The sequence below is a fragment of the Coregonus clupeaformis genome, chromosome 11 (genome assembly GCF_020615455.1).
Source record: "Coregonus clupeaformis isolate EN_2021a chromosome 11, ASM2061545v1, whole genome shotgun sequence".
Classification (NCBI taxonomy): Eukaryota; Metazoa; Chordata; class Actinopteri; order Salmoniformes; family Salmonidae; genus Coregonus; species Coregonus clupeaformis.
In genome coordinates, this window is record NC_059202.1 from 30,247,350 (window position 1) to 30,273,313 (window position 25,964).

The window sequence follows — 25,964 nt, forward strand, 5'->3', positions numbered from 1 at the left end:
AGGCAAAGATTAACGGAGCAAAGTACAGAGAGATCCTTGATGATCCAGAGCACTCAGGACCTCAGAGTGGGGCGAAGGTTCAACTTCTAACAGGACAACGACCCTAAGCACACAGCAACATTTCTAAAAACCTGTTTTTGTTTTGTCATTATGGGGTATTCTGTGTAGATTGATGAGGGAAAAAAACTATTGAATCTTTTTTAGAATAAGGCTGTAACGAAACAAAATGTGGAAAAAGTCAAGGGGTCTGAATAGTTTCTGAATGCACTGTACATGATAGCACTAATTACATGATACACTACATGACCAAAAGTATGTGGACACCTGCTCGCCGAACATCTCATTCCAAAATCATTGGCATTAATATGGAGTTGGTCCCCCTCCACTCTTCTGGGAAGGCTTTCCACTAGATGTTGGAACATTGCTGCGGTGACTTGCTTCCATTCAGCCACAAGAGCATTAGTGAGGTCGGGCATTGATGTTGGGCGATTAGGCCTGGCTCGCAGTCTGCGTCCAATTCATCCCAAAGGTGTTTGATGGGGTTGAGGTCAGGGCTCTGTGCAGGCCAGTCAAGTTCTTCCACACTGTGTTCGACAAACCATTTCTGTATGGACCTCACTTTGTGCACAGGGGCATTGTCATGCTGAAACAGGAAAGGACATTCCGAAAACTGTTGCCACAAAGTTGGAAGCACAGAATCATCTAGAATGTCATTGTAAGCTGTAGCGTTAAGATTTCCCTACACTGGAACTAAGGGGCCTAACCCAAACCATGAAAAACCAGACCATTATTCCTCCTCCACCAAACTTTATAGTTGGCACTATGCATTGGGGCAGGTAGCGTTCTCCTGGCATCCGCCAAACCCAGATTCGTCCGTCGGACTGCCAGATGGTGAAGCGTGATTCATCACTCCAGAGAACGCGTTTCCACTTTTCCAGAGTCCAATGGCGGCGAGCTTTACACCTCTCCAGCCGACGCTTGGCATGATAATCTTAGGCTTGTGTGCGGCTGCTCGGCCATGGAAACCCATTACATCCTCCTGAGAAGCAAGGAAAATATTGTTTTTCCTAATCATATTTTTTGTGATTCAATAACTGTTTAGGGTTAAAAAAAGCATCCTACAATTTCCACATTTTAATTTTAATTTTAATTTTTTATTTTACAGCATGTCCACTGTAGTGGACAACAGGATCATTTGAGTACGAAAAGAGACACATTTGGTAGATACAAATTTTTACAGAGTTCTTACAGATTACAGAGTTTTTATGAACTAAGAATACATACATTTTGGGCTGTAGATTGATTATTATCCAAGAATACAGACATTTTGATTATACAATACACATTAATCATTCTTGAATCCTTTTCCTTACATTTCGCAAGGATAGCTTTACTATTAAAGCTTAACACTTTGTTATGTCCATATCCTTTGATTGGTCCCCTTGAATCCTTTCAGTGTTATTTGAACAATGAACATATAACTAATGTGTAACAGATTTATTTTGGATTTTTTCCTTCTGTCAAACTGAATCCAATCTAGCTTTTTCCTTCACTCTTCATTTTGTTCTTAGTATTTTCTTTGTTAGTGGTGAAAGTCCTGGAAGCAATTTCTCTTTTGGTAATGCAGAGGAACATCTTGCATTTGGTACATCTCATGTACGTCTTGCTCTTGCAGCCCTTATTTCTGCATCTTTCTGCATGCTTGGTATCCATCATCTCAGGCATGTGCATGGCTCCTAGTCTGCGCACAGATGGCTCTGGTTGTGGGATCCTCATTTTAGATGGTGGCTCATACTCATCCTCACTCTCTTCACAACTGTTTTCCAGTTCCGGACTCTCCAACAGCTCCTCAGCTAGGAGTAGTTTGAAGTCCAGGTACTGATGTGTGTTCTTGGATGGTCTGTGCAGAGCTTTGCTGTCAGACTGGTATTGTATCCAGGAGTTGGTGATGGCAACATCAAAGAAGTGACTGATCACGCGCAATGTCCACTTCTTGGTCCTGCTTGACATACGATAGAAGCTAAGCATGCGATCACAAAGATCTACGCCACCCATGTTATCATTATACTGCTTAATTACTGCTGGTCTTTTAACCTGGACCAGGTGCTTTTCTTTCTGGGACCATCTGGTACAGATGTCTTCTGGGTCTTTCCCATGTACAGTGGATGCCATGAGCACTGGTTTGTTGTCGAACCATTTTGTGATGGCCAGCTCAGGACTCTTTCTGGCCACTGACACTGATGTTCCTCTCCCCTCTTTTTTCAACTGTTTGTCTACTGGCAGCTGGCACAGCTTTGGGACACGGTTCTTCATTATAGTTCCAGTTGCAGGAAGGCCCTTTGCCAGCAATGCATCCAATAGATCTATGGTTGTGAAGTACCTGTCAAAGAATATGTGGCTTCCTGTTGGAACAGATTCAACCATGCGTAGAACTGCTGCAGCTCCAACTCCTAACCTTTGGACTGTAAAGGTATTCTTCCCTTGGTAGACTTCAAAATCAAGCATCAGACCATTTGGGGATGCAAGGACAAAGACCTTTAGGCCAGTAGGGTTTGGCTTGCCGGGAACATATTGCCTGACTGGACAACGGCCTGTGAATGGGATGATTTGCTCATCAATGCAGACCCTTTCTGGCTTTGCAAGGCTGAGACAGCCTTGGCGCACACGATCGAGTATTGGCCTGACTTTCCAAAGAATATCTGCCTTCTTTGTTTCCTCTGTTACAGCCAGGTCATTGACAATCTTGAGGGAATTTCTTATCCTGAAGAATCTATCCCTAGTCATTTTGCTACTTATGACTGGCACTTTAGTTTTGTTGGCCCAAAACATTTTAATTCTGGGATAGCCAAGGCAGGCCATGTGGACTGAAATGCCCAAGAAGATTTTTATTTCTTGTGGCGTGGTGTTCATGCACACTCCTTTGATTTGCAGCTCTCTTTGATTTGTGTATGTTGCCAAATCTTCAAAGACCTTGTTGTCAATGTACTGTGAAAAGTATTCAATTGGACTCCAGTCTGCACGTGTTGTAGGGTCATCTTGAAACACAGGAAGCCCAGGTAACACAGGTGCAAATCTGATATGAAGGAAAAAAGAATAATAAATGATAAGTAATAACAGTTTAAATACTCAATGCAGCTGAATTTAAAATTGTGGAACTGCATCAAACATACATGTTACTCCTGGCCCACAGAGGGCGACTGAGTTTCCTGTTCATCCCTGTCTGTATCTGTGTCTGTGTCTGCATCTGTCCCTTCAACTGAGCCTTCTGCATTGTCTTCCTCTTCTTCATCACCGTTTTTGTATCACTGGTTGAAACTTATCCTCATCTCTCTCATCATCTGACAACTCCAAATCTGAATCTCCCTCGACTATTCGGTAAAGAATTCTTTCTGCTTCAGTTCTGTTTCCTACGACAATGTGGAGTCATTATTTACATGAAGATAGTCCTGATGTCCACTATAATTGACATTCATAAAATGGCAAATCTTTCAAAAGATACATAATTTAGTTGCTATCAGAACTAAATATATGATTCCTAACACCTTCATGAACAAGAAAATATATGATTATCATAGTAACAAAACCATAGACAAACAATATTTGACTTACCTCTCATCTTTCCATAAAATGTGCTTGTTCCTATGCCGTCCATTTTGAAAGGAAAGATAGAGGCGGTTCCCGGCCTCCCAGCCAATCAAATGACATATCACTGAAAAGCCCAGGATGTCCTCTGTACAGTACATCAGGAATTAAGAGACTTGCACAAAAGATTCCAAGAAGAGGGATGAAACTCAAATGTCCACTACAGTGGACATAAGTCAATGGGCTGGGTCTCAGGAGGACATGAAACTCCCGACGAACAGTTATTGTGCTGATGTTGCTTCCAGAGGCAGTTTGGAACTCGGTAGTGAGTGTTGCAACCGAGGACAGATTACATTTACGCGCTACACGCTTCAGCACTCTGCGGTCCCATTCTGTGAGCTTGTGTGGCCTACAACGTCGCGGCTGAGCCATTGTTACAGTTGACCGGGGCAGCTCTAGCAGGGCAGAAATGTAACAAACTGACTTGTTGGAAAGGTGGAATCCTATGACGGTGCCAAGTTGAAAGTCACTGAGCTCTTCAGTATGGGCCATTTTACTACCAATGTTTGTCTATGGAGATTGCATGGCTGTGAGCTTGATTTGATACACCTGTCAGCAACGGGTGTGGCTGAAATAGCCGAATCCACTAATTTGAAGGGTTGTCCACATACTTTGTATATATAGTGTAGCACTACTTACATGATAGCACTCCTTACATGATAGCACTCCTTACATGATAGCACTCCTTATGAAGGTCTCTGCTCATAAAATATCACTCATGCATTCTTGACAGTGAGAGTAGAGACTGACCACAAGCAGACAAAGGGACAAGAGTGGTGTGAGAATGTCAGTGAAAGCAAGTCCCTGGATCGGACACTGTACGTATGACTAATACCTCTACACAAATCACAGCAGACAGTCTGTTCAACAGTATGTCATCTCTCAATGTATTGAAAGATTTGTCGTTTTGTTGCAAAATAAAAATTATGCTGTCACAAGTAGCTCACAGTTCAACCAAAGTGCACAACATGAAAAGCAAACTGGATCTACAAAAGACATTCTCTTGGAGGAAAATAGTAGTTCAATGGAAGGTGTTTGTTATCAATTCTATTATTATTCTATTAGAATCCTTTGTGTACCTTCACAGTATGCGTTGTCGTCTCGGAGCGGGCGGAAGCCGCCCTTGCAGCTGCAACAGGCCCCAGCCTCCAAGTTGATACAGTCAGAGTGCTCCACACAGCCGTGGCCCTCGGCACAGAAGTCATGACCTAGGGCACAGAGGTCAGAGGTTACCATAGAGATAGAGGACTCATCATGGATATAACCTGTTTTAGCATGGACATTGCCATTGATGGCTTCCACCATATTAAAGCAGTCAACTGGGTGATGATTCCTATGAGTTGGGAGCAATCAGCCAAAATGTACTACTTTAAAATGGAGATAGCCCCAATTGCGCTGCCCATGCTGTCACAGACGCTATAATGGCACAGATACAAAGATTAGTCCTCTATCTATCTCTATGGAGGTTACAAACAGTCACTGTTGTCAGACTGGGTTTAACAGTCCAGGTGGGTTTCTTGCAATGATTCCAGTCATGATTTTCTGATTATTTTAAGGTTTACATCTGTACTGTAGAATATAGGTAGGTAAGTGTATTTTCCCATACCTCTGCAGACTTTGCAGCACCTGTTGGTGAGGGTGACCTGCTCGGACTCTGGACAGTTGAGCTCAGGACAGGGGGTTGTCATGACGACCCGATGCATGGTCCTTTCCTAGTAACAGGGAAAAAATGAGAAACAATATGAGATACAACCCAATGAGGGTTAGATTAGCTCAGCTGCTGGTTTCCCACAGATTTGATAAGGCTTGAATTTAATTAGAGGCAATTAGGCATCCATTTTGTGCCTCCTTCCTCACTGTGCACATCTTCCTAACTAAAGTGACATAATGATGGGTCAATAGCAGTAAGGTCTACATATTTCAGGTTAGTGTTTAGCTGTAGTAAAACTCTGCATGTCGATTCTCTTACCTATAGACGGGTTGGCTGACAATGTCACGAAAACGATGCACGCGTATCGATGAGGTAGAAGGCCGTGTGGTGTTATGATTCTGAACGGTCAGATAGCTAGAAACAATGACAAGAAGCTGCCATGTGGGGAATTGTAGGTATCTTGTTTCAGCTCGTTGTATCTTGTTATTGATACCCCGTCATGTTTTGAGGTGTTTTGACTCATGTCATGTCTATGCTAATATGGCAAATATTCCCTAGCTAGCTAACCAACAACTGTAACTATGTATTTGAGAGACAACAAGTGCTCATTGTGCAAATGTATTTATGTTTTCAATAAATATTTGGAGACTAAATATAGTTTATAAGCCAACCCCGTCTCTTTTGTCCCATAGTTGCGCACAAGTCGGTTTTGTTGCTAAACAACCAACCAGTCTATTGAGGTTTATGATGAGTATGAGCATGATATCTAATTGAACAGAGAAGGATATGAAATCAGTGTAATTGTCCCCAATTGTGTTATTAGACAGTAAATGTTATTAGGGGGCTCCCTCTCCACCATCTCTTCAACAGCCATCTTTAATGGCTCCGCTCCTCTCCGCTCTGTCTACCTGACTGATGCCGATTCATGATCATTAACACACAACCAGAGAAAACCAACCTAATAAACCAACTTAGAACTCATCTCTAACTAGCTACATTCCACACAGCTCAGTCAAAATAGAGATACATCTAATAGTTGTATCTCTATGTTAGTCAGTCCCTCCCTAGAAACCTCCCACAACCAGCAGCAGTCAGACATGAGATCAGAGGCATATGACATGACAGGCAGCTGTCACCAGTAGCCAGATGGCCACCTGTCTGAGACTGGAGGACCAGGATGACTATTCCCATCACCCAGTCCTTTCATCTGCAGCCAATGTCTGGATCTGCAGCTTGTGTCTGTTGCCTGTGTCTATGTCTGTGTGTGTCTTTCTGTGTCTATCTTTATCTATTGTATGTCTATATCTGTGTCTGTAACTGTGTATCTCTGAGTCTATCTGTGTCTGTAACTGTGTCTGTAACTGTGTCTGTAACTGTGTATCTCTGAGTCTATCTGTGTCTGTAACTGTGTATCTCTGAGTCTATCTGTGTCTGTAACTGTGTCTGTAACTGTGTCTCTCTGAGTCTATCTGTGTCTGTAACTGTGTATATCTGAGTCTATCTGTGTCTGTAACTGTGTCTGTAACTGTGTTTCTCTGAGTCTATCTGTGTCTGTAACTGTGTCTGTAACTGTGTCTCTCTGAGTCTATCTGTGTCTGTAACTGTGTCTGTAACTGTGTATCTCTGAGTCTATCTGTGTCTGTAGCTGTATCTTTATCCATGCCTGTCTCTGTGATGTCAGAAAGCAGGTGCTGCCAGTGGGCCAGGTGAGTGACCTCACCCTACACTCTTAGAAAAAAAAGGGTTCCAAAAGGGTTCTTCGCGGAGGGATAGGGTTCTACCAAGAATCGTTTTGATCAGAAGAACCCTTTCTGGAAGACAAGGGTTCTTTGTAAGGCAAAGGGTTCTACCTACAACCTTTAACATCCTAAATAACCTTTTTTGGAAGATTATTCTTTGGAAGGCAAGAAAGATTATTTGGTAGGCAAGAAGGGTTCTACATAGAACCATATATAATATTTCCCAGCATGCTCTATTGCAGGGAGATTTTCAGAATTGGTTGTTTTACTGTAATATCTGTGTTTTTGCATGTACATTGATTGGTCGATACATTTTATGCTACACAAAGATTAATAACATACAGTTTTCTAAACTAATCCAATCTGTTGGATTTATTGCACCCGTTACTGAGATGGTTGTTCCAGACCCTGCAGTCACCCTGAGTGCAGGTTGTGGGTGATTAACAATTTCACTTCTTTGATATCCTAACTCTGGCTGGATTCCAATAGAATTACACATCACTTACGCAAGCCAGCATAATGTGATTTGCGGGGCTGATGTGGCCTGAAAACCAGGAGATTCCTAACACCACTGTGTTAGGGTATATATAGGCCTTAAAGAAAGGCCTTATGAGATATGTAATATGTTATCATAAATTATACATTTTAAAGGCTAATAAGGCTGGTGGAACCGTTCATTTAGGCCTCCTAAGATAAAAGGGTTCTCGGTAGAACCCTTCATAGACGGTTTTAGGAAGAACCTTTAGATTATAAAATGGTTATTGGTAAAACCCATCATAGAGGGTTCTAGGTAGAACCATATACAGGTGGTTCTTTGAAGAACCCTACATAGAGGGTTCTAGATAGAACCCTCTGCAAAGGGTTCTACCCAGAACCAAAAAGGGTTCCCCTATGGGGACAACCCGAAGAACCCTGTATGGTTGTACTTAGCACCTTTATTCTAAGAGTGTACATCCATCAGTCTCAAATAAAATAAAATCTTAATTGTCACATGCTTAGTAAACAACAGGTTTAGACTAACAGTGAAATGCTTACTTACGGGCACCATTTTTTTAATAGATAAAATCTATAGGGCCATGCAGGAATCCATAGATCTATTTGATGAGGATCGATCAAAACACTGAGTGATTGACATGCTGTGACAGTTTGGTACCCTCATGGAAACTCAATTACTCAGTTCTGCCCATTTACTTTCCCCTTAGAGAGCAATAGAAAAAATGGAAAGTTGATAACCAACAGATCAATAAATTTAGCTGATGTTGACGGCCCATCACAGTCTCTCATTCAGGCTTGATTTAGCCCCTGGCCTGAGGAGAGCAGCTCCAGTCTGGAATCAGTATTTGATAAGGCTGTCATTCACATCAAGATGGAAATGAAAAGACTGAAATACACTTTGTGGTTGTTTGCTTGAATTATTGTATTTTTTCAGAAGAGTTGTAGGAGTTTAAAGCAAGCAGTACTGCAGAAAAACACCAGTTGTATGTTTTCATTAGGGCTGTAGTGTTACTCACTCTGCACTCGGACAGCTGGCATCTGCCAGAGTTATAATGCACCGCTTTCTGATCTCCCTCCACCAACTCTTCTTCCTCGAAATGGCATACAGCTGGAAATAGACACACACGTACATGCAGGGACACACACACACACTTTTCAGTATGACAGTCTGTGACAACCTGTGGTGGTGTGGGGAGACACACTGGGGTGAGACATGGCAATCTTTATTATCAGAAAAAATAATTGGAGCATTGGACTTCAATGTCACTCTTACTTGGGCAGAACATTGTATTAAATGTGTCAGTTTGATGTGGAGGTTTGAGTGGATAGGCTATCTGGTTATCAGAATTATTGGAGGAAAGCACCATATAGGACAAGCCCTAAGCCACTTCACACTTCAATCAAACTGTGAATTCCTACATCTAAACAAGAACTACAGTAGTAAAACGGAATAAACTGATACATCACATCCAGTATGTTGGAATGGTGATTACCAGGAAAATCAATGTTGAACTTTTGACAACGCAATTAAACATTGTGTTTGACAAGTCATCAGAACGAGAACCTAGCTCCCTGCCTCCGGCTCCATGGAGGAGGGTACTGTACAATATGTGAACAGATAAGGTTTTCATTTGTAGAGGGAGCCGTGTCTTTGTGTCTAACACCAAAGCTTAATAAACCCTGTTTGTCTACCTCAGTGAGGTAAGTGCTGTACACAGAACCACGGTAGAGACACAGTAGCAGGAGGATTAATACCAGTGTGTTGATGTCAGACTAGGATGCTTACAGACCTTATAACACACTCCGCCCGCCACAACGCAGTGCAGCTGGGTATGAAGTGGGTATGGTGTGGGAGTGATTACATCAACACAGCCTGATTAGCTAGCTAAGCTAATGGAGGTTTTGTAGAGTGCGAGTTTGAAGTGAATTCAATTTACACTTGAGAATATGTACTGTGTAACCCACCCAGAAAAACCCTTGAATGAGTAGTTGTGTCCAAACTTTTGACTGGTACTGTATATATATACACAGTACCAGTCAAATGGTATTGTATATATACAGTACCAGTCAAAAGTTTGGACACACCTACTCATTCAAGCGTTTTTCTTTATTTTTACAATGTAGAATAATAGTGAAGACATCTAAACTATGAAATAACACGTATGGAATCATGTAGTAAAAGTGTTAAAATAAAAATATATTTGAGATTTGAGATTCTTCAAATAGCCACCCTTTGCCTTGATGACAGCTTAGCACACTCTTGGCATTCTCTCAACCAGCTTCACCTGGAATGCTTTTCTAACAGTCTTGAAGGAGTTCCCGCAAATGCTGAGCACTTGTTGGCTGCTTTTCCTTCACTCTGCCGTCTGACTCATCTCAAAAAATCTCAATTGGGTTGAGGTCGGGGGATTGTGGAGGCCAGGTCATCTGATGCAGCACTCCATCATTCTCCATCTTGGTCAAATAGCCCTTACACAGCCAATACCAGCTTCATAAGGTAGTCACCTAGAATATATTTCAATTAACAGGTGTGCCTTCTTAAAAGTTAATTGGTGGAATTTCTTTCCTTCTTAATGCATTTGAGCCAATCAGTTGTGTTGTGACAAGGCAGGGGTGGTATACAGAAGATAGCCCTATTTGGTAAAAGACCAAGTCCATATTATGGCAAGAACAGATCAAATAAGCAAAGAGAAACGACAGTCCATCATTACTTTAAGACATGAAGGTCAGTCAATAAGGAACATTTCAAGAACTTTGAAAGTTTCTTCAAGTGCAGTCGCAAAAACCATAAAGCGCTATGATGAAACTGGCTCTCATAAGGACCGCCACAGAAATGGAAGACCCAGAGTTACCTCTGCTGCAGAGGATAAGTTCATTAGAGTTACCAGTAACATGCACATCTCAACATCAACTGTTCAGAGAGGACTGTGTGAATCAGGCCTTCATGATCAAATTGCTGCAAAGAAACCACTACTAAAGGACACCAATATGAAGAAGAGACCTGCTTGGGCCAAGAAACACGAGCAATGGACATTAGACCGGTGGAAATGTGTCCTTTAGTCTGGAGTCCAAATGTGAGATTTTTGGTTCCAACCACTGTGTCTTTGTGAGATGCTGTGTGAGTGAACGGATGATCTCCACATGTGTAGTTCCCACCGTAAAACATGGAGGAGGAGGTGTTATGGTGTGGGGGTGCTTTTCTGGTGACACAGTCTGTGATTTATTTAGAATTCAAGGCACACTTAACCAGCATGGCTACCACAGCATTCTGCAGCAATACGCCATCCCATCTCGTTTGGGCTTAGTGGGACTATCATTTGTTTTTCAACAGGACAATGAACCAACACACCTCCAGGCTGAGTAAGGGCTATTTTATCAAGATGGAGAATGATGGAGTGCTGCATCAGATGACCTGGCCTGCACAATCCCCCGACCTTAACCCAATTTAGATGTTTTGGGATGGGTCGACCGGCAGAGTGAAGGAAAAGCAGCCAACAAGTGCTCAGCATATGTGGGAACTCCTTCAAGACTGTTGGAAAAGCAGTCCAGGTGAAGCTGGTTGAGAGAATGCCAAGAGTGTGCAAAGCTGTCATAAATGCAAAGGTTGGCTATTTGAAGAATCTCAAATATAAAATATATTTTGATTTGTTTAACACTTTTTTGGTTACTACATGATTCCATATGTGTTATTTCATAGTTTTGATGTCTTCACTATTATTCTACAATGTAGAAAATAAAGAAAAACCCTGGAATGAGTAGGTGCGTCCAAACTTTTGACTGGTACTGTATATATATATATATACAGTGGGGAGAACAAGTATTTGATACACTGCCGATTTTGCAGGTTTTCCTACTTACAAAGCATGTAGAGGTCTGTAATTTTTATCATAGGTACACTTCAACTGTGAGAGATGGAATCTAAAACAAAAATCCAGAAAATCACATTGTATGATTTTTAAGTAATTAATTAGCATTTTATTGCATGACATAAGTATTTCATACATCAGAAAAGCAGAACTTAATATTTGGTACAGAAACCTTTGTTTGCAATTACAGAGATCATACGTTTCCTGTAGGTCTTGACCAGGTTTTGCACACACTGCAGCAGGAATTTTGGCCCATTCCTCCATACAGACCTTCTCCAGATCCTTCAGGTTTCGGGGCTGTCGCTGGGCAATACAGACTTTCAGCTCCCTCCAAAGATTTTCTATTGGGTTCAGGTCTGGAGACTGGCTAGGCCACTCCAGGACCTTGAGATGCTTCTTACGGAGCCACTCCTTAGTTGCCCTGGCTGTGTGTTTCGGTTCGTTGTCATGCTGGAAGACCCAGCCACGACCCATCTTCAATGCTCTTACTGAGGGAAGGAGGTTGTTGGCCAAGATCTCACGATACATGGCCCCATCCATCCTCCCCTCAATACGGTGCAGTCGTCCTGTCCCCTTTGCAGAAAAGCGTCCCCAAAGAATTATGTTTCCACCTCCATGCTTCATGGTTGGGATGGTGTTATTGGGGTTGTACTCATCCTTCTTCTTCCTCCAAACACGGCGAGTGGAGTTTAGACCAAAAAGCTCTATTTTTGTCTCATCAGACCACAGGACCTTCTCCCATTCCTCCTCTGGATCATCCAGATGGTAATTGGCAAACTTCAGACAGGCCTGGACATGCGCTGGCTTGAGCAGGGGGACCTTGCGTGCGCTGCAGGATTTTAAATCAATGATGGCGTAGTGTGTTACTAATGGTTTTCTTTGAGACTATGGTCCCAGCTCTCTTCAGGTCATTGACCAAGTCCTGCCGTGTAGTTCTGGGCTGATCCCTCACCTTCCTCATGATCATTGATGCCCCACGAGGTGAGATCTTGCATGGAGCCCCAGACCGAGTGTGATTGACCGTCATCTTGAATTTCTTCCATTTTCTAATAATTGCGCCAACAGTTGTTGCCTTCTCACCAAGCTGCTTGCCTATTGTCCTGTAGCCCATCCCAGCCTTGTGCAGGTCTACAATTTTATCCCTGATGTCCTTACACAGCTCTCTGGTCTTGGCCATTGTGGAGAGGTTGGAGTCTGTTTGATTGAGTGTGTGGAAAGGTGTCTTTTATACAGGTAATGAGTTCAAACAGGTGCAGTTAATACAGGTAATGAGTGGAGAACAGGAGGGCTTCTTAAAGAAAAACTAACAGGTCTGTGAGACCCGGAATTCTTACTGGTTGGTAGGTGATCAAATACTTATGTCATGCAATAAAATGCAAATTAATTACTTAAAAATCATACAATGTGATTTTCTGGATTTTCGTCTCTCACAGTTGAAGTGTACCTAAGATGAAAATTACAGACCTCTACATGCTTTGTAAGTAGGAAAACCTGCAAAATCGGCAGTGTATCAAATATTTGTTCTCCCCACTGTATGTATGTATATATATATATATATATATTACATTTACATTTTAGTCATTTAGCAGACGCTCTTATCCAGAGCGACTTAGAGTTAGTGAATGCTTTTTTGTTTTGTTTTTCATACTGGCCCCCCGTGGGAAACAAACCCACATCCCTGCCGGCCAAACCCTCCCCTACGTTGGACCAATTGTGCGCCGCCCATGGATCTCCCAGTCGCGGCCGGCTGCGACAGAGCCTGGACTCGAACCAGGATCTCTAGTGGCACAGCTCGCACTGCGATGCAGTGCCTTAGACCACTGCGCCACTCGGTCTATATATACACATATATATACACATATACACACGGTATAGGCTGCCACACAAGAGGCAAAAACAAGAGCCATGTCTTATTGAGAGCAAACATAAAGTTGAGGGAACGTTTGAATATGTGACATACAGCATGTACAGATATAGGATCTTAATTTGAGCCAGTTTGCTACAGCAGGAAAATAATCCTGCAGTAACAGGAAATGTGAATTATTATGTGGATTATAATTAATGGACATTTTTTAGGGGGTTGATACATTTTTTGTCATTGAAAATCAAGTGGAAATTACAAACTTCAGAAGCATTTTTAAACCTCAAATACACTACAAGTTTTAGTGTATATAGCAAACGGCTATTGATAAAATAAAACACACAGACATTTATCTTAATGTTTCATAGTCCACTCAGCCAGACACAATGCTACTCCAACAGCATCCATTTCATAATTCAAAACTTTTTCAGATTAAATGTTTTAAATGTTTTATTAGAAAGAAAACTCCCTGAAAGTCATTGGATGAGCTCCCGGCTCATAGCATCATCCTGTCTAGTGTAAACAGGAACTAGTTAATCTCACATCCTGCGACCCCTGATTTCTCGTTCCCATTTGTGTCAATTTGGCCACCTGTGTTGAGAAGCTGGCTGTTGAATAATTGATTGGTCCATGTACACTACCGTTTAAAAGTTTGGGGTCACTTAGAAATGTCCTTGTTTTCCATGAAAACATACATTAAATTAGTTTGAATAGGAAATATAGCAAAATGCATAGCAAATGTAGTCATTGACAAGGTTACAAATAATGATTTCTAATAGAAATAATAATTATGTCCTTCAAACTTTGCTTTCGTCAAATAATCCTTCATTTGCAGCAATTACAGCACTGCAGACCTTTGCCATTCTAGTTGTCAATTTGTTGAGGTAATCTTCTTCCCTAAATAGTTATTGCATAGTTTGGAGCTGTGCTTTGGGTCATTGTCCTGTTGTAGGAGTAAATTGGCTCCAATCAAGCGCCGTCCACAGGGTATGGCATGGCGTTGCAAAATGGATTGATAGCCTTCCTTCTTCAAGATCCCTTTTACCCTGTACAAATCTCTGACTTTACCACCACCAAAGCACCCCCAGACCAACACATTGCCTCCACCATGCTTGACAGATGGCATCAAGCACTCCTCCAGCATCTTTTCATTTGGTCTGCGTCTCAAATGTTCTTCTTTGTGAACCGAACTCCTCAAACTTCGATTTGTCTGTCCATAACACTTTTTTCCAATCTTCCTCTGTCCAGTGGCTGTGTTCTTTTGCCCATCTTAATATTTTCTTTTTATTTGCCAGTCTGAGATATGGCTTTTTCTTTGCAACTCTACCTAGAAGGTCAGCATCCCGGGGTCGCTGAGACTGGTGTTTTGCTGGTACTATTTAATGAAGCTGCCAGTTGAGGACCTGTGAGGCACCTGTTTCTCAAACTAGACACTCTAATGTATTTGTCCTCTTGCTCAGTTGTGCAATGGGGCCTCCCACTCCTCTTTCTATTCTGGTTAGAGCCAGTTTGCGAAGTGCTATGAAGGGAGTAGTACACAGCGTTGTACGAGATCTTCAGTTTCTTGGCAATTTCTCGCATGGAATAGCCTACATTTCTCAGAACAAGAATAGACTGACGAGTTTCAGAGGAAAGTTCTTTGTTTCTGGCCATTTTGATTCTGTAATCGAACCCACAATTGCTGATGCTCCAGATACTCAACTAGTCTCAAGAAGGCCAGTTTTATTGGTTCTTTAAAATCAGCACAACAGTTTTCAGCTGTGCTAACATAATTGCAAAAGGGTTTTCTAATGATCAATTAGCCTTTTAAAATGATAAACTTGGATTAGCAAACACAACGTGCCATTGGAACACAGGACTGATGGTTGCTGATAATGGGCCTCTGTACGCCTACGTAGATATTCCATTAAAAATCTGCCGTTTCCAGCTACAATAGCCATTTACAACATTAACAATGTCTACACTCTATTTCTGATCAATTTGATGTTATTTTAATGGACAAAAAAAAATGTTTTCTTTCAAAAACAAGGGCATTTCTAAGTGACCCCAAACTTCTGAAGGGTAGTGTATATGAAAAAGGATGGAGTATCTCAGGAGGCGTGTTGGGGAGCAGCTTAGCAACGCAGAGCTGTGGTCAGTTGTCAGGCAGCCCTTGTGGAGGCGTGCTGTGTGTGTCTCTGGTGTGTTTCTGTGTGGAGTGTGTGAGAAGAGGAGTGTGTATGTGTGTATGTGTGCAGACGTGTCCATCTGTGCGTGTGTATGTTAAAACACTTCACTCACGTTGGCACTCCATGCAGCAGGCACCCTTCACATAGGCAGGCGCGGTGCCCGCTGGGCACTGAGGGGGAGGGCAGGAGATAGTCTCACACTGCACCGTGCCATTCTGTAGGAGAGAGAAAAGACAGGAAGTCACTCAAACTGACAGGCAACATAATTAAACACACCTTCCCATAGAGTCTCTATAGGAGAAGTCGGGGGAGTATTCAGTCTTAAGAATTGAATAAGTATGTGATGCTTGTATCTCTACCTCTGTAACTCACCCCATTCCTCTCAGATAATTAAACTTTGCGCAAAGGAACATGTACAGTGGTTCTTCAATTAAAAGCTGAGCTTATGCCGTGACCATTTGTGGTAGATGGCGGCACAAAGGAGAGTTAGAACGCTGATCTATCGGTAGCCTGAACAGTGGCACAAATTGATTATATTTTTGTAAATTAATGCAGGTGTGAACGTTTCAGTCCAAGAGTCTCTCTTTTCTGGCACTAGAGTCCTGCATCAGGCAACAACAAATAAAACAGCAGCCAGGTGGTCCCGGAGTTGAGAGAGAACTTGGGTAAATACAATGGCCCAATTACACTTACATTTACATTTACATTTGAGTCATTTAGCAGACGCTCTTATCCAGAGCGACTTACAGTCTTCACTTCACATGTGGACTGACGATTTTCGACAAATAGGCACGGTGGGCTTTTGGTTTCTCTCCCTCTAAAAACAGACAGAAATAATTATAAAACAACAAACTGGCTTTATTTACCACAGTGTGAAAGAGTGATAGCCCCTCTATATAAAGTACGTTTCTGAAACACAGAGTCCTTCTTTGCTGATGTGAAGAAGAAACTGAATGAAAGAGAGTCCAGCGAGGATAGGGAGGAGAAAAAGGTTGCCCATTATTTTCCAGACCTGAGATACTTCATTTATTTATGAAATGTACTCGTTTATTTAGACAATTTAATATATTTGTTTAGGCTTGGCCTATTTAGTAGGCTATTTCGCAGCATAAAGCTATATTTGTCAGCATAAAGCTGAGAGACTCACTCATTCGTGGCTTTTGATTTTTTTTTTTTATAAGTACCAACATTCTTTCTGATAGTTTTTAATAAAGAAATGTTTTGACCAAGTTGATCTACTCATGTTGTGTGTGAAATTATTTGTGACATTGTGGTTACAATGAAGAATGTAAACTAAATAAATCCTATTCATAATGAATAATCAGATGCGTGTTGCAACTTGTCATTTTTCCTTATTACATTTTTTTGTACAATTTTATTTTATATTTTTAGACAATACAAAACATACACATACAAACGACAACTACATCACACCTGCCCATTCCCACCTGCCCCCCTACTTCTGACAGCCACATTTCTAACTCCACCCATAACTTTTGGACTTTATAACATTCCCCGAATGCATGGATTATTATAACCTAATGAAAAAGGAACCTGGTAATCTAATTTAATTTACTGCGGGCCTAAGACCTATGGGTTAACCTTCTGAATGAATGATTATATTGAAGATAGAAGGTGCCTCTTAATTCCGAGAGCCAATCCGTTACCCAACAAAATAATATCAATTTATTTGGCCTAACTGTTTTTATGACTACAGACAGTAGGCTATTATTCCTATTTTCCTGCATTAATTACATTTGTCTGCATGTCTATTCAACATTTGGCTAAAAAGAAACCATGCCATGAATTAAGAACAGATACACTACCGGTCAAAAGTTTTAGAAAACCTTTTTTTTTTTAAATCTGTGCTTAGTAGTGGATGTTTTATGGCTTCGCCATCAACTTGTTTTTTATTTAGCAGACATCACTTACGTATATTCAGTCAACACATATATTTTAACAATATAATGGAATATAACAAACCATTTTCATTTATCTTAGAATAAAAACCTTACAGTGTAACAACAGTTTTAGTAAGTAATAAGCTACGGTCCAGTTACAGCTTCTAATGACAAAGTAGAAACAAATAAAAAGTGTATTTTGTTTTGAGTGTGCGTGTGGGACAAAGGAAGAGCAATTCTTACACTATTGTTCTAAATTCAATCACTCTTTTTCTTTTTCTTCATCCTCATCGTTCAGTTTGAAAAAAAAAATATATATATATATAATGTATGCACTCTGGATAAGAGCGTCTGCTAAATGACAAAAAAATATATATACAGTGGGGAGAACAAGTATTTGATACACTGCCGATTTTGCAGGTTTTCCTACTTACAAAGCATGTAGAGGTCTGTAATTTTTTGTCATAGGTACACTTCAACTGTGAGAGACAGAATCTAAAACAAAAATCCAGAAAATCACATTGTATGATTTTTAAGTAATTAATTTGCATTTTATTGCATGACATAAGTATTTGATCACCTACCAACCAGTAAGAATTCCGGCTCTCACAGACCTGTTAGTTTTTCTTTAAGAAGCCCTCCTGTTCTCCACTCATTACCTGTATTAACTGCACCTGTCCACACACTCAATCAAACAGACTACAACCTCTCCACAATGGCCAAGACCAGAGAGCTGTGTAAGGACATCAGGGATAAAATAGTAGATCTGCACAAGGCTGGGATGGGCTACAGGACAATAGGCAAGCAGCTTGGTGAGAAGGCAACAACTGTTGGCGCAATTATTAGAAAATGGAAGAAGTTAAAGATGACGGTCAAATCACCCTCGGTCTGGGGCTCCATGCAAGATCTCACCTCGTGGGGCATCAATGATCATGAGGAAGGTGAGGGATCAGCACAGAACTACACGGCAGGACTTGGTCAATGACCTGAAGAGAGCTGGGACCACAGTCTCAAAGAAAACCATTAGTAACACACTACGCCGTCATGGATTAAAATCCTGCAATGCACGCAAGGTCCCCCTGCTCAAGCCAGCGCATGTCCAGGCCCGTCTGAAGTTTGCCAATGACGATTTGGATGATCCAAAGGAGGAATGGGAGAAGGTCATGTGGTCTGATGAGACAAAAATTGAGCTTTTTGGACTAAACTCCACTCGCCGTGTTTGGAGGAAGAAGAAGGATGAGTACAACCCCAAGAACACCATCCCAACCATGAAGCATGGAGGTGGAAACATCATTCTTTGGGGATGCTTTTCTGCAAAGGGGACAGGACGACTGCACCGTATTGAGGGGAGGATGGATGGGGCCATGTATCGCGAGATCTTGGCCAACAACCTCCTTCCCTCAGTAAGAGCATTGAAGATGGGTCGTGGCTGGGTCTTCCAGCATGACAACGACCCGAAACACACAGCCAGGGCAACTAAGGAGTGGCTCCGTAAGAAGCATCTCAAGGTCCTGGAGTGGCCTAGCCAGTCTCCAGACCTGAACCCAATAGAAAATCTTTGGAGGGAGCTGAAAGTCCATATTGCCCAGCGACAGCCCCAAAACCTGAAGGATCTGGAGAAGGTCTGTATGGAGGAGTGGGCCAAAATCTCTGCTGCAGTGTGTGCAAACCTGGTCAAGACCTACAGGAAACGTATGATCTCTGTAATTGCAAACAAAGGTTTCTGTACCAAATATTAAGTTCTGCTTTTCTGATGTATGAAATACTTATGTCATGCAATAAAATGCTAATTAATTACTTAAAAATCATACAATGTGATTTTCTGGATTTTCTGGATTTCCGTCTCTCACAGTTGAAGTGTACCTATGATAAAAGTTACAGACCTCTACATGCTTTGTAAGTAGGAAAACCTGCAAAATCGGCAGTGTATCAAATACTTGTTCTCCCCACTGTATATATATATTTTCATTCAAATTCAACTGTAATACATTTTGTCACTCCCATTCAACAACTCCAAATCGCTTTTGCATGTGCTCCAAAGGGATAACTTGAAAAAACATGATATAAGTGATTATTTATTAGCCTAGTGGATATAAGTATTTTAGGCATATCATGTGACCGGTCGGGAGTAGACCTAGGCTACTAAGCGACTGCGAGTGAAGAGCAAAATAATCCTAACATTTCCACACACTAATTATAGGCTAACCAATACCCAAACGGAGATTCAGTGAAAATAAAAATCTGATTGATTTATCAAGACCAGTCACCATGCTTGTCTCAAAGCAGTGTGAAACGGTGCTGAAATTGTTGACCACACGCTGGTAGGCTATTGCTTCAAATCCCATTATAACAATTGGATGACTTTGGGTGTTTCAGTAAGTAACAATTTGTTGACTTCAATTGCATTAGCCTATTTATTCCAATATTTCTGTCATTCAGTGATATTTATTCCCATAGTAATTCGTTATGGATCCATCCAGATGTGGTTAGAAAACAGTGCATATGGTGGGCTATGCAAAGAGATGGATGAAGTGAAATGCCTTGCAAACAACCATTAATACATTTAAAGTCCCTAAACTCGGCAAGAGTCTATTGTCCTGCTGATAGCCCATCAAGGGTGGATGGCTTCTTTTGTATTCCAATTTATTGGAAAGGCTGCTAAACCATTTACACCTGGCCCACAGCGTTGTTGCGTACTTACTGTACAGTGCACTTTCACTCCATTCTCTTCCTGACTCTCTACCAATGCCACCAGATTATTCTTTCTATTGTTGTTATCTATTCGGTAACATTCCACAAGTAAACGTAATAAATAAAACACCTAATTAAATAATATTAATCAATTTAATTCAGCTACATTTCTAACAGTATAAACAGCACAACAAATACAATAATAATTTGTAAAGAAATTATAATCAATCCCATATAGTCTGTTCTAACAAAAAAAGGTTTTAAAGTCTCTAGTACAGCCAACATTAAAAACAGTCAAATGCATTCGTGAATTCAATCGCTTTAGCCGACGTGTTGCAGTTTATTCATTGTTTAATTATTCAAGGCTCCCTTTGTTATTTCGTTTTATAACTAAAATGCTTGACTGTATTTAAAGACATGGATGACTTGTATGCTGTATGATGACATGCACATATGAATGAATGATTGATCGATATACTGTATATTGAAGTATGCCTTTATGCCAATAAGTAAGTTAGGCTAAAACAGCTACAGTAAACAGGACTCTCAGGCCTACAGCTCCATGTCATTTCAATAACTTAGCTTATCAAAGACGCCCTCTTGTGGTCAAACTAGCATTAATGGCAACAATGGCTGCTGTGCTGCAGTATGATGCAACTTTTAAAGGAAGAACCACTGTATGTGACTGATCTACCATAATTGATAACATCTTAATGCCGTGACCTTTGAGTTTGAAAGGTCGCGGCTAATTGCCACACATAAGGTAACGAACACGTCTATCTAATGGCGTAATTGCAGTCTGCATCAGGGACGTGACACGTCGATGAGCACCGACGATTCATTAAACGAACGGGGCGGAACGAATTGCAAAAGATAATTATCATCTGTCGAGAGTAATTAGGTGCAATGTAGTGAGAGATGTGATTTACTCACATTATACCAATGTAATGTACTGAGAAATATGTGATCTCCTCATAGTTTATCTCACAGATCCACCCCATTGACTAATTTGAGGAGTTCAGTGGCATAGAGAGAAATTCATGTCCTATCGCTGGGAGAGTGACAGGGGGTGAAATCTCTGTTGATGTGGTAAATGACCCCAGCACTCTCATAAGTATTTACGCTCCCTTTAATAATTATTCATACTTGGTGAAGAAGAAAGTAGACCCTTGAGAGGGTCTGTCCAGCACGGCTGAGTCTTGTTGCTCTATCTGTTTAATCCTAGTTACTGTGTATGTTTTCTATCCTTCTTCAGTGTTTTCCGTCCTGTTTTCTTTAGATAGCTAGGGCAACACTCAACCCAATGAAGTAATGAGAACATAAGCCATCAACAATGGAGTACTGCCCCCCCTCCCACCAACACTTGATTAACTGAAGACAAAAACATAAGCAGTGTCTACAATGGGGTCATTGAATCACACACACACACACGTTTGTTTTACTATCCTTGTGGGGACCAAAAAATAGATTCCCATTCAAAATCCTATTTTCCCTAACCCTAACCTTAACTCCAAACCCTAAAATTGCCTTTTTCCTTGTGGGGACCGGTGAAATGTCCCTACTTTTTTTTTACCCCATATGTAACTCTGTGTTGTTTTTATTGCACTACTTTGCTTTATCTTGGCCAGGTCGCAGTTGTAAATGAGAACCTGTTCTCAACTGGCTTACCTGGTTAAATAAAGGTGAAAAAAAAAAAAAAAAAAAAAACCTGTACAGATTTTCCTTGAGGACTTCTGTTGCCCACAAGGATAGTAAAACCAAACGCATGCACACACACACACTGAGTGTATAAAACATTAACACCTTCCTAATATTGAGTTGCACCCCGCCCCTTTTGCCCTCCGAACAGCCTCAATTCGTTGGGCCATGACTTTAAAACGTGTCAAAAGCGTTCCACAGGGATATTGACCCATGTTGACGCTAATGCTTCCCACAGATGTGTCAAGTTAGCTTGATGTCCTTTGGTTGGTGGACCATTCTTGATACACACGGGAAACTGTTGAGCGTGAAAAACTACTAACGTACCCCGTTCCAAGGCACTTAAATCTTTTGACTTGCCCATTCACTCTCTGAACAGCACACATACACAATCCATGTCTCAATTGTCTAAAGGCTTAAAAATCCTTCTTTAACAGGTCTCCTCCCCTTCATCTACACTGATTGAAGTGGACTTTAAAAAGTGACATCAATAATCCAAGCTTTCACCTGGATTCACCTGGTCAGTCTATGTCTTGGAAAGATCATTTGTTTTGGTACTGTCCATTTGTAGCTTGTTTTTGGACACAGGTCCAGGAATGGCTAAAGGATTGCAATATTTACCTGGAGCTAACCCTGCAGATAGCACTACTGGGTGATCTGAAAAGTCATAGTCAATCGATCAATAACATAATAATACTATTAGCAAAAATGTTTATTTTCAATTCACAATCTGTAGAAACAATGAGAATAGAAAGGTTCAGAACTTTTGTAAGACATCACAGTACAGTTGAAATATATATGGCAAATAGAAATCCTATATGGATGGTGTTAAAATATAGATGGGAGGTGTTGAATGGAATTGAAGGATGGGACTAATAACAACTAACAACAACAAGATAACTAATAATGTAGGCACGCTGTGTCCATAATAAGTGTATGGGTTGTAGGTTGGGAGCTTTTGTGAAGGAGCACAGTTAAAAAGATATGGCATATAGAAGCAAACCGGATGGACATCATAAAAATGATCGGAGAGGTTGAGAGTAGAAGAAGTTCAGGAGAAAGAACAAACAAAATGTAATTATTGTAAAATTGACTGTGTCCATAAAATGTAAATAGTGGGTATGGGCTGGAAGTAGAGGCCTAGGCGTTGTTGTTCACTAGTTTACTCCAAGTGGGGAAAGGGTGGCGGGGTTGGAAAGTAATAAAGGGGAATATATATATTTTTAAGGATATGTATGTGGGTGTGTATATGTGTGTATATGTGTGTATATGTATGTATGTATGTATGTATGTATGTATGTATGTATGTATGTATGTATGTATGTATGTATGTATGTATATATATATATATATATATATATATATATATATATATATATATATATATATATATATATATATGTGTGTGTATATATATATATATATAAAAACATGGGGGATTGGAAGTGATGCAGACAATTACATTGATGGAAGTTACAATCTATCTGCAATATTAAGCTGATCTACCCCCCAAAAAAAAAGACAAGAAAAGAAAAAAGCAGGTGTTCATAATATTTTGTACACTCAGTGTACATACATACATACACACACACACACACACACACACACACACACACACACACACACACACACACACACACACACACACACACACACACACACACACACACACACACACACACACACACACACACACACACTAATATAGCCCACCGTGCATGTGCAATTCCTGCAGCCATCTGTCAATGACTCGTCCTCTCTGTAGATGACCCCCTTGATGCTGCAGGTCCTCTCACAATAGCATCCATACAGACCATTCATCATCTCCTCCGCTCTGGACAGCTGGCCATGCCAGGCCCAGATACAAAGGAAGGGAGGGGGGAGGGAGGGAGAGGGTCTCAGATCGGTGCATATCATCCATCTATATCAGCGGTACCAACCGGTCGATCATGATCAACTGGTTGATCTCCAAGGCATTCCTAGTCGATCACCAAACATTTCTGTAAAAAACCCAACGATAAAGCCTTGCGTTCCTATGTTTATTTGTTTCGCCCTGTTGGCGGGAGGTGCACTTGATTCAGCAGCCCTAGCGCCGGGAAAGGAAAGCGTTCCCATTTTAACCCATTTCATGTGTCTGAAGGTAGAACTCCGCCTACCCGGCAGGCCCAGAGAAAATCAAGTGCACCTATAGGCCTACCGCTGGCCAATCAGATAGCTCAGATCACTGTGTCTGCACAGTTTCCTTGAGCCATAGACTGTAAAAATAAACCTTGAACGCACAGCAAAGTTGATACTGTGAGATTTCAAAACGTAAAACCATGACTAGAGAGACTCAATGAACACAGCAGCTGTTTTTATGAGTTCATTCATGTTTAAATTGTTATTCAGCACTATCAACAGCTACAATGAATGAGTATAGCAAAGTGTTCCGATAAGCTTGCGTTGTTATTATTAGCGGCTTGTCATTTTTTTGGGGAGGGGGGATTAATTATTATGCTCACTACAACAAATGATCTATTCCCAGTGTGATCATATACATACATTTTGTAAATATAATTTCAAAATGGTCTGAGAAGAACAACATTGGCAAGGCAATTCAAGCATAGCCAATATGCAGTGATAATGTATTGGGCCTATAGCTTACTGCACAAACTTCATTGCTACAGAACTGTTTTTAATTGGTTAATGTTCCATAGGCTTATGTTTTTAAGTCATGTAAAAAAAAACATCTGAGCAGTAGATCTCAGCTTGCATTTTGACTCAAAAGGTTGGTGACCACTGATCTACAGTATATACACATGAAACACATTCTATTACAAGCCTTGCTACAGTCAACCATGCACTAAAGGAGATCTACATTGTATGACATTATCAAAGTAGATTCATATAGGTAGACCATAGATGCCCTTCGATGGTGAATTAAACTTGCTGAACTTGTTGAAACAGAAATGAATAGCCTGAGCTATCAGCATTGACAACAAAGGTTTATGACCAGGATACATTACACTACCTTGCTGGATGTTTTGGCTAAGATATCCTGCAGTTCCATGATCTTCTGCACCAGTCCGTGGAAGTCATTGCAGGTTGGGCAAGCTAGAAAAGAACAGACCACAGAGACAACATGTTTATACATAACATGACTGCACCAATAAGCAGTGGAATGGTATCAAATACATCAAACACATGGTTTCCAGGTGTTTGATACCATTCCATTTGCTCCGTTGCGGCCATTATTATGATCCCCTCAGCAACCTCCTATGGTGTGGACTCACTCCGGTTGAGATCTGGGCACTGAGAGATGAATCCCTGAGGCATGACTAGTATCTGAACGTCCTGCATTACACCCTGCAGACACACACAGAAAAAAACACAGGCTTAGTTACAGCCAGCACAGAGCGTACTGTCTCTTCAGACTAAATGTGTCCTATTTGATCACAGATAGCACCCCTAAACGAAAGGATAGCCTTCATCACAGTGCAGTGTTATATAAAGAGAAGCTAGGACAACTACATGTGCAATAGGTAGAAAAGAGATAAGAGAGATGGTCTAAAATGCTTAGCAAGCACGCACATACGCACACACACCTCAAATCATGCACAAACCCCAATAAATACTGTGTTATAAGTAAACAAATGTATGAAATACTTAGTGAAGATGACTATTACTGGAAATGTATGTTTCGATAGCAGGAAGGGAGTCTGACAAGTTTATTCTGAGTTAATGTGTTCTCTGGACTGGTACAGCCTGATGTCCGTTGAGATGATTGGACTGAAATGGGATGTAAAGTGAACCAATAATCTGGGAGTCATGAATGTAATAGCAATTTCTGTTTTCTCCTGATTCTCTTTGATAAGCATAACTATGAGATACACATTCAATTTGATTCATAGGTATCTTAATTTTATAGCCTATCATCCTGTGGTCGAAGCACACATCCAGACACTCAGTAACCATGGAAACCTGGCCCATCTCATTCCTTGAGTGCATGTAATAATAATAATATAATATTCCATTTAGCAGATGCTTTTATCCAAAGCGACTTACAGTCATGTGCGCATACATTTTTACGTATGGGTGGTCCCGGGGATCGAACCCACTACCCTGGCGTTACAAGCGCCATGCTCTACCAATTGAGCTACAGAAGTGGAGCCACGCAACTTATGAGAAATAGTTTTTTTTAATTGTCTTGCCACTTCAATTTACTGGCCATAAATTCAAATCCGCTGATTCCTCATGGCAACATCATGCGAGA

General features: G+C 41.0%; 1 protein-coding gene across 2 annotated transcripts in view; it reads right to left on the reverse strand.

The window, feature by feature from the left end:
• Positions 1 to 25,964, reverse strand: part of LOC121576753 (protein kinase C-binding protein NELL2) — a 136,180-nt gene that overhangs the window by 74,325 nt on the left and 35,891 nt on the right. The window contains exons 6-12 of one of the 2 annotated variants that reach the window (XM_041890178.1): positions 24,985 to 25,057; positions 24,723 to 24,805; positions 23,426 to 23,554; positions 15,535 to 15,637; positions 8,544 to 8,635; positions 5,249 to 5,354; positions 4,722 to 4,850 (exon numbers count right to left, since the gene is read on the reverse strand). In XM_041890178.1, coding sequence (XP_041746112.1) covers positions 4,722 to 4,850; positions 5,249 to 5,354; positions 8,544 to 8,635; positions 15,535 to 15,637; positions 23,426 to 23,554; positions 24,723 to 24,805; positions 24,985 to 25,057 — 715 coding nt within the window. The remainder of the gene's footprint in view (positions 1 to 4,721; positions 4,851 to 5,248; positions 5,355 to 8,543; positions 8,636 to 15,534; positions 15,638 to 23,425; positions 23,555 to 24,722; positions 24,806 to 24,984; positions 25,058 to 25,964) is intronic. The other variant, XM_041890179.1, reaches the window with a different exon arrangement.